This window comes from Danaus plexippus, chromosome 8, assembly GCF_018135715.1.
Source record: "Danaus plexippus chromosome 8, MEX_DaPlex, whole genome shotgun sequence".
Lineage (NCBI taxonomy): Eukaryota > Metazoa > Arthropoda > Insecta > Lepidoptera > Nymphalidae > Danaus > Danaus plexippus.
The window spans coordinates 1,034,609-1,049,688 of record NC_083542.1 but is presented as its reverse complement, the minus strand read 5'-3'; the positions used below and the strand labels follow the sequence as shown (position 1 = coordinate 1,049,688).

General features: G+C 31.5%; 1 protein-coding gene across 1 annotated transcript in view; it reads left to right on the top strand.

Annotated features, from left to right (window-relative positions):
• Positions 1-14,758, top strand: part of LOC116776634 (uncharacterized) — a 46,525-nt gene extending 31,767 nt beyond the window's left edge. The window contains 28 exon segments of the mRNA XM_061521265.1: positions 1,303-1,488; positions 1,610-1,738; positions 2,403-2,472; positions 2,475-2,531; positions 2,886-3,088; positions 3,865-3,994; positions 4,155-4,291; positions 5,475-5,619; positions 5,725-5,882; positions 5,963-6,007; positions 6,093-6,194; positions 6,267-6,652; positions 6,717-6,929; positions 6,994-7,294; positions 7,841-8,092; positions 8,165-8,508; positions 9,355-9,628; positions 9,868-10,041; positions 10,581-10,664; positions 10,733-10,779; positions 11,120-11,243; positions 11,599-11,801; positions 12,066-12,138; positions 12,317-12,353; positions 12,449-12,502; positions 12,832-12,958; positions 13,040-13,200; positions 13,800-14,758. Coding sequence (XP_061377249.1) covers positions 1,303-1,488; positions 1,610-1,738; positions 2,403-2,472; positions 2,475-2,531; positions 2,886-3,088; positions 3,865-3,994; positions 4,155-4,291; positions 5,475-5,619; positions 5,725-5,882; positions 5,963-6,007; positions 6,093-6,194; positions 6,267-6,652; positions 6,717-6,929; positions 6,994-7,294; positions 7,841-8,092; positions 8,165-8,508; positions 9,355-9,628; positions 9,868-10,041; positions 10,581-10,664; positions 10,733-10,779; positions 11,120-11,243; positions 11,599-11,801; positions 12,066-12,138; positions 12,317-12,353; positions 12,449-12,502; positions 12,832-12,958; positions 13,040-13,200; positions 13,800-13,921 — 4,338 coding nt within the window. The 3' untranslated portion in view covers positions 13,922-14,758.
• The last annotated feature ends 322 nt before the right edge of the window (positions 14,759-15,080 follow it).

The following is a 15,080-nucleotide window of genomic DNA, read 5'->3' as shown; positions in this document are numbered from 1 at the left end:
GGAAATACATCTCTTTCACAAACTCATTTGGAGGGTTAAAATTAAATTAAACAAGCCTCACTAAGATTTACATTTCATTATTAATGACGAAGGTGAATTTGGGTCGACATTTACAGGGCAGGAAGCTGGCGAGGCGATATGTCATGGACCGGTTCGCCATGAGATGAGAGCTCTTGAAAAATCACTATCCATATATTTTGATACACTCCAATTTATTCCGCAGTAATAGATTTAGAATAGAGATATATTTTAACGATAACGTTTTTTCCGTCCAACAAAAAAAGAAATATTGGAAACAGTTGCTGGAATTATTTATTAATATATTATTAAATAAATTAGTCTGCTCACAACTAGATATTTGGTGTGAATAACCTCAACTTTAGCTTTAAAAAGATTTGACATGAGATACTTGTATGGTTTTATCAATAGGTATAAAGATAATTGAAAATATGTTGCTATTTAAGTCTCTCAATCATGTTGTAATGCAATGTTTATATATAACGGCAAAAAATAAAACTATCTGATATCTAGGGCAAAATACTAAGTCAAGACAATGACAAGTACAGTTAATACTATATATGAAAATTATTTGTAGCCAAAAATATATTCACTATATTTTTTTTTGGACTACTGAATCAAAATTCTATACTTAGCTATTTAATAATTAATTATATTTAAAAAGGAAATATTTTAACTACTAATACATAAAACATTTAATATTTGCAAGTACTTTTTATTGCTATATTTATATTCATGACCATAAAATATGTAATAAAAACGAAAAGGTTCCATTTAAGGGTCCAATTTCGATATTTTAATGCCATTTGCCGTTTAAGAAAATTACGACATTTAGCGAGTTTGATTGCGTCAAATGATAATTGTATGAATGTGACACAGGTGGATTTAATATATCATGTCTAAAAAATCGGATATGGGGCGAAGTCTTGTGGTCTACGAGGTCGACCCCACGGAATGCCCATTTAGGGAATTTCGGGATAATGAACTCTCCACGGAGTTTTGGGGGATGGTAGGCATCTCGTAATTTTCCGTACAAAATGTTGCGCACGGCTTGAAATTTCTTAAATAGCGACATACATTTACTACACGAGTAAATAATGGGAAGGTGCAAAAACATTATTTGCATTTTGAGACGACAAGTAATTTATTCACGAACATGCTTATTAGCATATTTCCCTGAACGACGAAGATGGAATTTGATTATGTTTGATTGAGTAAATTTGAGTAGGTTTTCTGACGCAATCAACATTACGTTGTTAAGCCTTTGAAGGTATTTTATTTTAGGGTCCATCTGCTTTTCGAACCAGTCATTTCGTTAGCAAAATTTCGACGAAAGCTCAAGCAGACTATGTTTGGGTGGATGACCAAACACAGCCCTTGCCCCGATCAGCGAGACAGTATCTTCATGGATGGGTTAGAGCTGACGAATTAGCTTTGAATCGATGGGACGCTGAAGTTGTTATTTTTGAGGTAATAAAAACGTTTTAGGTGGACTTACAAAAATTTATTTCATTTAGAATAATTTATAATAAACACAAAATTAGGAATCGTAAGATTTTATCTTGAATGTTTAATATAGGTTTTATTTTAGGATAACGGCAGTGGTAAGATGTCAATCATAGACATGCAGCTCAGCCATGCACAGGTTCTCCTGAGATCATCCTTCTGCAGACGAGTCCTCTCTATGTGCTTCATGCTTGAAAGGGTTGATAGTTTAATTGTGAGTTTTAACATAACATTTATAGTTATTAAACATCCCATTTTTATGTTATAAGATCCGCTCACTACTAAGTTACTTATTGCTCTTTCCCTGTTCATGTCTCTCGACTTTAATCAAATGGAACTTACGTTATAATCTACATAAAAATAATCTAATTGCATCTCTCTGAATACGTTTGATTGTAAAGAAGTGTAATTTCATTTTTTTGAAAAAAATCACGCTAAAAAACTTGAACGTCTCATTTGTCTTGAAGTAGTTTAGCAATTTAATTTTAATTTAAATCGAAGAGGATTCCTACATTGATATGTAAATATAAATATTTTGTTTCGATAATATTTTCCTGGAAAAATTTTCTCCTGATTACTAATTGATTATCGATATAGCTAATTACACAGTTAGTTCGTTTCCTATCAATCATTATCATATCACGCTAACCGGAAAAAAAGAAATAGAATGTTTTCTTGGACTTCCTATATTATGATAGCGATTTTCACGTTCTTATTTACACTGAATGATATCACTATTCAATATTTTTGTTCCTTTTATATTTCCTGAAAATGTTTTGTGTGTAGGTTTAAATCATTAATTATGATCATAATTTTTAGACTTCTGACAGTAATAACAATAGCTTTAGGTTCTTGCTATTAATTTGTTTTCGCTCAAGGTGGAACATCAATGGGAGAACTTTGTATTCACAATGGCCCCGGAAGGCTGGAGGTCTCGGTTTCATATTTACTCCCCGGATTGAAACCTGGTGGTGGACAACAACATCGACCGACACATTCCAAAAATGGTAATAGAGCCCTCGAAAATACTTTGTTGCCTGGTATTATATAAAATTTATTGTTTATAAGAATTATGTCGTGCAAATTCTTAAATTTTGACCGAAACCTCCACATTTTTATAATATTTGAATAGTCACATAATCTTGCCAGCTTCCGGACCAAAGTTTGGGAAAATCACACAATTCTTTTATCTAACTTTATTGTTTAGTTTGTTTAACTTTCAAAAAGGATGACCTTCTGCTTTTGTCTTAAAAGCTTATTATCTTGTATTTCTATCGCAACACTTAAATCATAATTTATATGAAATATTTTGAATACGTTTAGTGGTCTAACCTTTAGAATTTCTTAATTTTTCCAATGAGGTTGTTATCTCGTTCGCCTATTCTATCTCGGCGCCTGGCGCTGCGTTTGGGTCAGTGATCAGGTTCCAGTGGATGCTACTGATTCACCACTCCTGCCATTCTCTCCGCTACTCAGCCGCGCTCCAGCCAAACCAGGCGGTAAACAAGCCCCCGCCATGGTGACTTCCAACGTCGTACATCTATGGCCCTTACTTATATGCAAGGTACAGAACATTGTTTTTCTTAAGAAAATTTTTCTACGTTTCTCATTTTAAAACAAATTCTATAAGGATATATCCCTTCAAAAAATGTTTTCAATCCTAGTCCTGTCTGTCATTTTTAATTCCGTATTAATTATAGACAAATCATTTTTATACCTACTCTTCGATTCCGGAAATATTTGTTCATCACACCTAAGTGGAATATAAAACAAGAAATACGTTAACCAACATTATATTAATATTCGATTATTATTAGAAATTATATTTTATGTGCAATTCCGCAGTTGTATGCAGGTGCCTCAATAAAACTTTCTCAATAAATTATTATTATTATACGTCATGAAACCAAACTTCTTACACAAGCTCATTATAACGTAACTACTCTCAGCGGAATACTTTCTCAATACAAATTCCTGAAGACCGCAAAGTTTCCGAGATTTACAATACCTTATTAATAAATTATTATTAACACAGATAAATCCTTTTTCCTAAATGCCTCATTTCGTTTAAAAGTGCTTAGATATTATTGACATATTTATATATTTTTATCATTTAAGTAAATCTGACCATATCTTTTTTCACATTATAAATATTTTACCTCATATCAGAGTTGAATTTTAAATGAGAAATGCTTTAAAGTTAAAAAAAGAAACATTTACTGCCATATGGACTGATATCCAAATGGGTGAACATAAAATTAAATAAACGTAACTCAAACACTCGCCTTCATAAAATATTCGAAACGCGTTAATGTTTTATTGCTAATCAAAATTACACAGGCGTTGTTGAAGCTGGCAGCACCCGACTTGAATTCGGACGAAGACGCGAATTGTGAAGACGAATTGATGCCAGAGTTTGATATATTACACGCCCTAACTGGTTGTTTGAATCTGGTTTATAATATAAAGAGTAAGGAATAATTATACTTAACTAATGAAATTAATTCAGTTATATTCAAATTGTCTTACAAGATGTGTCTTGTCATTCACTGAAACCATTAACGAAAGATAAACATAATTAATAACATATTAAAATAAAGTTTTAACGTAAACAATCTTTTGAATCTTAGACCCCGAGACCATATGGGACATTATAACAAGTGAGGTTCCATTATTTACTTGGGACGATGATGACGATACCCTGGCTAGCACTGTAAAGTCTAGGAGTACGAAGAAACCTGCTACGAAAGAAACTACGGTTGTCCGGGTTAGTAAATGTGCAGAAGGCACGCAGTACAATGATTTTTATAAATAAAACGTAGCTATGCTTACTAATTTGTGATAATACCTATTACTACTTCTTTGAGTATGTTTTTATGTTAAATAAGTAGGAACTTTTAATACTGAGAGATGGGGCAAAATTTTGTTTTATTTGATGAAATATTTTTTAATAATGCAAATCCCAGCTCATACAGTTTCCAAGATATAACAAATGTAAAACAATCACTACACATTAAATTTAACTTCTTCATTATCTAGCCGCTTTTTCAGAAACAGTCTAAAATAAAAATATAAAGGTTTAATGTTCGGATTTTAATTCGTGAGTTTTTTAATTTCATTTTTAACCTAACGTTTAGATTACCAAGCGGTAACTACAATTACAGTTCGAGATAATTATTTTCTTATTAATCCTTCAGCTGTTTTAAAAATTAAATAAAATATAGGTACATAAATAACAAATGTGTAAGTATACTGTAATTAATAAGAAATACAGTATTAAAGAAACAAAAAATCAATTCGAGTGTTATTTTATGGATTTAAAAGTTTTTAAACGAGTAATTAAATAATTAGTAAATCTTTAATTAATTCCCATTAGATCTAATTAACATTGAAAATAAATTTCTAATACTCTTTTTAGATTATAAACATTACTAAATTATATAGTTAATTGGATGTTATATCAATCATTTAAAAACTGACTAATTAATTAATTCTATTTTTACAATAAAAACCTTCTCTGGAATTTTTCATATAGGTATCTCGATTGTCAGAAGTTATATATTTTGAGTATCGGCATTATTTAATATATATTTTGTATCTAATACTAGATGGGGGTGGAAATAGAATTTGTTTTGAGCCAAAAGATAAACTTAGTTATTCTTGTCATACTTCTAACGTTCTGAAATATCTGAATCAATTTTGAGGAAAAATTCATAGTAAGAGAACTATTGCTACAGGCTACGATGAGCTGAATGTGTTTTAACTCTGGCTAATTAACTTAAAAAAAATGCCGTATCATCTTTTATAAGTATACAAACCAAACCAACTTTTGCATTTCTTTTCATCGATATTATGATAACAAACCAGGGCAATTAAGCTAAGAGATATTCCGTTGTCGATTTTGTCTTTTAAGTAAGCTCTAGTGCTTTTATTCAGTTTGTTCTATTCAGAGAGGATCTATGACGTCAATTCTTATTGAAGACTCAAAGAATTCTCCTCCTTACGCTCTCCCGGGAATTACTCCAGGCCACGAAATGAATCTCCTCGTGACTATGGCTAGGGATTTACCACTTAAAAAACCGCTACCTGAACCGGGTAAGCTAACAAAGACTTTCTAAAACAATTCTTTTCAAAATCAAAGATTCAGAACGATTTTAAAATTCCATCTGCATTTTTACAATCATATTATTTTTTTAATAGAGGTCCCACTGTGGAAAACATATCGGTGGGTGGATTGGGCGCGTCGACATGGTTTGTACGAGGCTTATGATTGTCCGCGCACCCAATTTCTGAAAGTCAATGGGTTCTTAAAGCTATCACACGCTCCGCATTTGTTAGATGTCCAAAGTACTGAATCGGTAGTTTTAATTTTTTTTGTTGTTGGGCTACTTTATGATTGAAAAAAATGTTTCGAGTTAAAACGATTTGGTATTTACAGATTACATTACAATTTAGAGAAGAACATGATAGGACCAATCCACCGGTTGGTAGAATTTCTTGATGAAATGTTATAGAATTGCCAATTATTATTATATATTGAGCTATGAAATATAAATATTAACTTGCAGTTAAAGAAAGGTATAAGAGACATAAATCGTTCGCAAACAGCTAATTCAGCAACAGCTCAGCAACTAAAAGAAGAATTGAGGGAATGGATACCGTATCTGACAGTAAATATTTCTTTTTCCTGAAATAATAAATAATTTTCTGTTTTTAAAACACTTTTTTATTCTTACTTTCAGTTATATGAGTTATTAAAGCAGTGCAGCGTTCTGTTTTACCCTTCTATGTACGAGTTCACATCGGTAGCTAGCAACCCTCCAGTTAGAATTACTAAAACGGCTCCTAATAAAGCGCTAGATATAGCTGCTTCTAAGTCATCACCGCTGTACCTGCAAATTGATGGACCTGATGAGAATATTTTAAGAATTTCTCTGAGCGCTCTTCATCCGCGAGTTCTTTTTAACTGTGGCGTTGCGATACTTGATCATATAGAACCAGCTCATTTAGTACTGGAAGTTTTTGAATGGTTTAATGACTGCGAGTTGCCCAGGGCAAAAGCGTATATTCATACCCGAGGATATGATTCTGTTGAAGTTAAATTACAACCAGGAAGGCATTTTTGCAGGTATCTTTAATTTTTTACCTTTTTATTTGCTTGTCTATAAAAATGTATAATTTTGTTTTTCTAGAGTTTGGGTTCATTCTCGTATGAATTGGCATGCTATGCTTCTGAGTGAATCATCCTTACTACTTGGAACTCGAGATGTGATCCAGTCTGCAGCTGTCAGAGATTGCCCGTGGGCAGCACGTTTTTTATGTAATCTCGGCAATGCTTTCCAAAATTGGATAAAAGCAACAAGATCAGCAGTGAACTTATCATTAAATGATAAAGAATTTTACGGGTACTTCAAAAATAGTTACATATATTTAATTTCAACATTTATTATCTAATTATAATTATTTTAGATCGTACCAGCCCGATTTACAATGGGATGCAAATATAGTGGGTTATGACAAGGCTTTTCTTCATTGGATGTTCAGACAGGCTCTACAGTCCTTACTATCAAAAAAGCTTGTACGATCAGACTACAATAGCGTATGTTTGGTGTTGAGAAAACATTTTCTTGACCCAGATTTTGGGTTCCCACCTAAGCCAAGGCCTCCATTAAAGCCAGTACGATACGTTGCAGAAGTAGATCCATGTGATTGCGTTATGCCAGAAGTAGAAGAACAAGAAGTTGTAGAAGAAGAAACGGAAGAACAACAGGTATTTGTAAAGAAATAAATACTACAATCAGTCAAACTTCGTCATTACGTTGACGATAATATAATGTTCTTAAATATTCTATAAAACAATTAAATACCGCATACAGGAAAAAATAAATTACGCTGATCTGTTTTGGAATAAAATGTTAAATTATCTTTTACAGGCTGTTTCATACACTGATAAATCAATAATAATCAGTAATACTGTTAAGCTCAATCTTAAAATAATGCTGCGGTTTGAAAATTTCTAAAAGTTATATTGGTTTCCGGTCCAAATTTAAATACATTGCATGAAATAGCCAAAAGCAACATCTTTTTTTATCGAGAACCGGGTATAAAAATAAAAATGAAATAATTTTAGGAAACTCAGAAAAAAATTCCTCTTAATTATAAGTTAGTACCCAAAAATACTCTTAAGAACCTAAAATTTATGATTGGTAGTTAACTTTCTTACATAAATTATAAAAGCAAAACCTAGGAACGAAATCTAAATAATTTAATTATGTTCTATCTGGCCTGTTAAAAGTATATTGAAATTACTTATTAGTTACTGGAGGAAATTCCATTGGTTAATCAAGAAACAATGGATCGACTGCTCACTTTACCAAAACCACCTCTAACGTCTCAAGTCTGTGAGCTTGCCACTGAAGAATTGCCCTGTGGAGTTCTGAAAAACGAAAGGGAAAAAACCATCCAAAGACATGAGGCAGCAACAACATTGCAAGCTTATTGGAGAGGAACCTGGGTCCGGCAATGCTTGACACGCATGGTCTCCCTTACACCTGAAATTTTAAAACTTGTTAGTCTTTTCATATTTAGTAAAACATCCAAATACTATAAAGTTTTAAGCAATATCGCGTTTTTATTTTAGATAATGGATAATGCTTTTGGTAATATGGAGGCACTGTCGTCTCTGATGAATGAGTTCTTCAAAATGTACCCAGGAACGAAAAAGTCGTATTCAGTTGCTTCTGCACTTAGCGGAGTGTACGGGCTCCAGCAACACAGCGGATCTTCACCTATAAGTCCAAAATGCAAATGGGTTCCGTACTTTCAGAGCGTATTTACTTGTCACGCTCCAGTTAAAGTTCACTTGGATGTTCAAAGTTCACTCCAACACAGCACATTGGCTGTTTACAATAATGATACCGGTGAACAGATGCCCCAGGCTTACAACTCTCATATAACATTCATTTTTCAACCAAATGATCATGGGTATGTAAAGTATACATGTATATGCATGTGTTTATATTGTTATGATATTTTTTTAAACAAAAAAGGCATTCTCAAAACGATATTACTTTTAGTTTATTGACCTTTATATCAATAAACTAAAGGTAATATCGTTTTAAGAATGCCTAAAATTATTTTTATTGGAAACTTTACCTGGAGTGTCAAATGCATGTTGAATGCTAAATTGAAACTAAAAGTATGTAATCAAATATTTGAGTTAGTTGGATTTATGAAAGAGGAATCAAAAATTTGGCAAGTTCAAACTGCTTTTGCATTGATGCATTTTTTATTTGACGTATGATATAAAATAGGTCGTGGCTATGAAAAATCGTTTACTTTCTATGTTAATAAGTCTTGAGGTTTGCATAAAAATTATTCCGATACAGCGAGATTTGAAACTCGTCCAATTGAGATTGAGATTTTGTAACTGTTGTCTATGAATATTGAATTAGAATTATTTATATATTTTATCCTAGACGCATTCATTTTTGCTTTTTATTATAACATATATCGATTATTATCAAAAAAATTACATATAAAGACTAAATGTGTTTTTGTTGGTTGTTAAAAATTTGTTTGTGAATCTAAAAGAATACCTTACATAAAATATTGGTTGAAGTTTTTCTGTGATTAACACTTTAAAGTCCCTAGACAAAACCTTGTATAAATAAGATAAGTACTCGTATTGTTTTAAATCGTGCATTCAGGAAAGAATATAAATGGATATTCTTTTGAATAATAAATCTTCTATTCCCTGTGGTACAATTAATTAAAGCTGTAGTATATGACTACGTATAATTATCCAATTATTCTCATAATTTGCCACAGCTATACGGTCATGGGCCATGGGACATTGAATCAACCATCTGGAGTTAATAGTGAGGTGCATTGGCAGTTAACAGTACTATCATCGATTGCTGACGTTTTTCACGTATGTGACAATGAGATTGACTCTTGCAAGGAACTGCCACTCTCACCGGCTAGCAAGCTGCATATTGATGAAATTTTCATTCCTAATCGCAAGAATATATTGGGTGGCATACAAATATTGGTCACAAAACATGATGCTGTTTGTTTTAGAGCAGCTGCTACATCCCCAGAGGTGAGATCAATATATTCAACTGAATGTAATTCCTTGTTCACGTGAATTGTTAGTTTTTGTTCATCAGAATGGTCTAACGTTTTTATATTACTTATCCGATATTCTTAGAATATAATAAAATAAAGCCGTCTCTCGATTACATAATGTCAATTAGAAATTATTATTTAATTACATAAAATAATTACACGTAAAACAATCTCAATAATTGAATATAAATTTTACTGATGTATTTCACACAGCTCGAAATGGAAGCGATTTTACGTACCGTGAATCCGGATGGATCTGTGGAAGAATTGGGCAGGTGTTCAGGGACGGGAGAGCTGCAGTGGCCTTACATAAGACTAGAACCGACACTACTCATAGCCAACAACCAATTCAAAAAAGCTTCCACTTCGCAAGCAAACTTGGCATCGGTATGAAACAGATATCGGTGCCAATTAAATTGAGTTATCACTTTGCATTTTGTACATCGAATAATATATTCAAGACTATAAAATAATGTTTTTAGGTCTTGCATTATATGTTATACATACAAGAAAAAATATAATGAGCAATGGAAGTCATTTTAAGCAATATTTATTATATCTAGCCTGTTTAATCGTGCAACACGCAAAAAATACAAGTTTGCTAGGCTAAGTTTAAATTCTCATCGCAAAATCTGTCAAAAGTTCATTATCTGCTATTATGTTTAAAAAATAACAGAAATTTTAATTATAAATAATAATATTGGGAATTGATGTTTATTTGTAAAAGGCAATATTAATTGTATTTTTTTATTATTATTATTATTAATTTAAGTTAATCAGTTAAAACTATTTGAAAAACCGTTACCATGAGATGCAAATCAGCTCTTCTGCTATTAAATCCCTCGTTCCTGAAATAATCTTTGTTATAAAAACCCTTTATCCACGGTATTTTGTTTAACATAACTAACCTCAAATTTGATTTATAGACGGCCAAAGAAAACATCACGAGTGCGCGTTCTTTGAGGAGTAAGCAAAAAGCACCGAGTGCTAAGAATAAATCTGCAACTAGGGTATATTCTCTTTGGTATTTTTTACAGTTATCAATGTGAGCAATAAGTAATTTACTAATCTGTTTAAGGTTAAAGATATCAAACTTAATTTGGAACCGAAGCAGTATTCAATTGAGTAAGTGGACTTCGTCGTCCTGAAATTATAGTGTAGTTAGGTGGTATAAATTTCTTTTCCAATTAAAAAACAAAAATTATAAAACAAGCATTTTACTCGATATCATGGGACATTATTGTATGTTTTCTCATAATCATACAATAGCGCAAATATAATAGTAGCTATTTTAATACAAAAAGGTTTTAAAATTATGTATAATTAAAAAAATTAGTGGCATACCTACTTATAAAAAAATATACATTTGACCTTAGCATTATTCATTGTGAAGTAATTTTCATTCCATTGTGCACGTTTACTCGGTGGTATCGAGTTTCCTTTGAGGTTGAGCTATCTTTATTAGAGTCGTGGCTCCGAAAGGATGGCCTTTGACGTTGGCGCAGTGGAACAGAGTCGATCAGGTCCGGAATTCTCAGGAGTCTAACAAAGTGGAAGCCGCTCCTGTCAAGAAACCTGTCAAAGATAAGGTAAATTTTTCCTTTAAAGTGACGCCCATTGTATAAATATATTGGCCAGTAAAATATTCCTTTTTATTCGAAAGGTTCTTACTACATGTGTAATTTTATGAAAACAGGTTAACCAATTTAGTCGTTTCATAATTTTAGATAGGTAATTTTTTTGTTAGAAACAATATTTAACAAAAAATATTAAAAAAAAATAGATCTTACATACAAACTTCTATTTTTATTGGAAGTTTTTTGAATAGATGAGAATTTACATACTGTTTCTTAATTAACGTTTTTGCATATCACTCTTATATACTTAAACGTATAGTAATGCAAAAATAATCCTAAATTTGACACCACTCATTCCATCGAAAAGGGTGTATTGAAAGACAAGATCCAATCACCAACGCTATACCAGCCTCAGATAGGAGATGCATATGTGGAACTGGAATGCTCGTTGGCGATCGGAGGTGGTTCGGTGGCGAGGCTTGATGATGAGCGGGATATACAGTTCGCAACAGCAAAAAGAAATTGGGATTTACTTGAGCCTGGCAGGAATGCTAGAGGAGCGCAGATCAGGTAATAAACTCTCTAGTTCAGACCATGGAGTAAAAGAAATATCCTATTATATAAAGCATATTAAACAATCTTTAAGACCAAAGTTTAAATTAAAAATTTAAAAACCCTCTACGCTAAACTTTTAATTATATATATTTTTGAGAATACATTCACTAAGTGCAATAACACTTTTTAGATTAAATTTTAGAATTATAGTTAAGTCCTATTAAAAGAAATGAGCTCTTAAAACAAAATAGTTTAAAGCTTTGAATGACCTCTTTGCAGGAAAGAGTTCAGGGCGGATTTTTTAGAGTCCGTACCACCTCCACAGTCTCTGAGTGAACAAAGTTTAGGAGAGGTAAACAATACACATGGAACAAATAAACTTTGAAATATAACTTTCAGGTTTTATTGAAGTTTTAAGTATTTTACTTTTTATAAAGCTTTAGGAGTAAACTCCGTTTTTCGGATACCTCCTTAATTGGAGAGGAAAAAACTTTTACTCCGTTACATTAATATTGATAAAATTGTTTTAGGAAATACTGGGAGAGGATTTATTCGGAGAGGAGAAAAGTAAGTAGTCGCGAAACAAAATTTATGTCTTAAATTAATATGATATAATTATTATCTTATATGAGGATGTATGTATAATAATGAAATTAATTTAGAAGAAACACCACCTGCTGCACAACAGGGTCCAACGCCAGCAACTGAGAGCGGGTGTTAGTAGACCACAGTTTTATATTAATATAACCAAACTATTAAATATCGTTTATAATAAAAGACGCCCTTATTTCATAATTCTTAACGTCTTAATATTAAACTTATTCATAAGTTAGAGTTTAAAAAAAATTACGTTACTCTTCTCGATACTGACTATTTAATCTTTTAACCTATGAAATATATTTGATATAAAACTGATATATGTATATCAATATAGAGATTATTCTATTTTGTAAATTATTCTTGTCTAAAACGAGAGACTGACCTAATTTGTTATTAAACAGACGTATGCTAAATATAAGAGATTATTTATTTTTTCTTTCTATAGCTCTTGAAGTATCAGAAGAGAGCGAGGAAGAGACCAAGTATCTGACGATGCCGGAAATATTGAAGGACAAATTTTTACCGTTGTACTTCATACCATTGTGTACCAAAGAGTACAATGAAGATGAATGGTATCTAAACATGTATCTATTAAAAAAACTTATATATAATGTAAGGAAGAGACATTATACATTATAATATTATGATTATAGCGTCGTTGTCACACCAGAAATGGCTGAAGTAGCGAAGAATGATCGCCAAAATCGCATTGACGCAGCGTTGAAGCGCATGCGTGAGCTGCAGGCTTACAATGAGCAGTATGTGATATACAGGCAACGACAGAGGTGCCACTTACTAGAGAAATTGTTTGTCGGTATGAAACAAAAACTCTATTTGTAGATTAGGTATTAGTATGACTGAGACTAAACTGAGTAAGGCAAATAAAGTGAATTTGTATTCCGCAATCATCTTGCCTTAAGTCCTTTAAGACCTTTAAATCTTAATATAAACTTTGATGAAAGTTTAAAATTATTTAATAACAAAAATATTAATCATTTTAAAGCTGCCGCCGTGATTTATGGTTGCTTTTGTAATCTTGTAAGCCACAATACTTGTAAAATGTATATTAACTTTTTAGTACCATCCTTATTTTAAATTTTACTTTCATAACATATTCTTTGTACCAAAAATAAGTTGTCCTTATACTATAATTCGAATGTCATTATTTTGTTATACAGAATAATAACTCGATGTCATATCATCGCTCCTACGCTAATCTATTGGTCGACTTAAATGTTGATATCTTTTAATTCAACGATTTATATTAAGTCTTTAATAATTTCTTAAAATGTTTTCGGTACTGATTTACTATTATTCAAAATGTTTTTGTGATTACTTTAAAAATTAATGTATTTTTAGGTTGTTTGGTTTTAAAAAAAAATTTGGTAATTTGAAATGAGCTTCGAATTACAGATTCTCAATGGAATGAAGAATTAAATGCCGTTCTGGAAGAGAGAGACGACGCTATAGCGAGAGAAGCACTGATTCGATCTCTCTCTGCGACAAAAAAGAAGCAGGAGGCAAAGAAGAAATAAATATAAAAATAAAGTAGGAGAAGGGTAGAGTTTTGCACTAAGTTAAATAACGTAAAAGACTAAGAATTTTTTAGTTAGTATTTTAATCTCAGAACAGTTTTAATTTCAGTTAAATTAATGTTCAAGCGTAGTTTTCTGTTACATTAGCTATTCATACAAAATAAACCTATTCTATTTCATGTAAATATGTTTTAATGCTCATAAATAATGTCAAAACGTTAATAAAAATTAACGACTGCTATTATTGAGTGTTGATTTATAAATGGAATTGTGTATGTATACTGCATAATTTCAGGGCATTGTTAAAGTTTTGGACAGCTAACATGTATCTAGTCCGTGATGTATGTGTATTTATTTAACTTGATTGAAATAAAATATAATAAATGTGAATTAGTCGCGGTAGCCTAGATGTTATAGGCCTGCCTCTCACGCATAAGGGCGTCGGTTCGAAACCTGGCAATTACAAATGTGATTTCCAAGTTATATGTACTTTCTAAGAGTATTTAGACACCACTGACGGACGGTGAAGGAAAACATCGTGGGGAAACCTGAACTTACAATTTCAAATTATATGTTTAAAATCGCCAATCTGACTAAATAGACTGATGATGGTGATGAATGAATATAAAAATAATATTAATCTTGTCATGGCATCGTCTTGCAAAATACTATTACCCATGTCAATCTAACTTACTAAGTCAGGATTCAACTTTTCGGTCCACCTTATTTTTAACACACAATATATATTCTAAGTGGGATCAATGATACTACGTTACCATAATAAAAAAAACTATATACAATTCACACAGACTTTATCTCAGAAGAACAGGCGTCAAGAGCAGTACAAAACATAAAAATGATTAAAAAATGTAGGTATAATGCTGAAAAAAAATAAATATATATATATATATGAATATATATGTTTTTGCAATAAAAATATAAAATACTTACCTATGAACATATTTTTATTTTTATTTTTTTCAAGGATATATTTAGTATTGTATTTTAAATATTTAAATAAATACGAAATAGTTTTATTAGGTTTTGTAAGTCCTGTCTCTTATGTTATGTTCTTAAATTTATCCCAAACTATTTTATTTATGATCCTACTAACTGTATTTATTTGGTGGATTATTATGTAGACGGTACTGGAGAGATG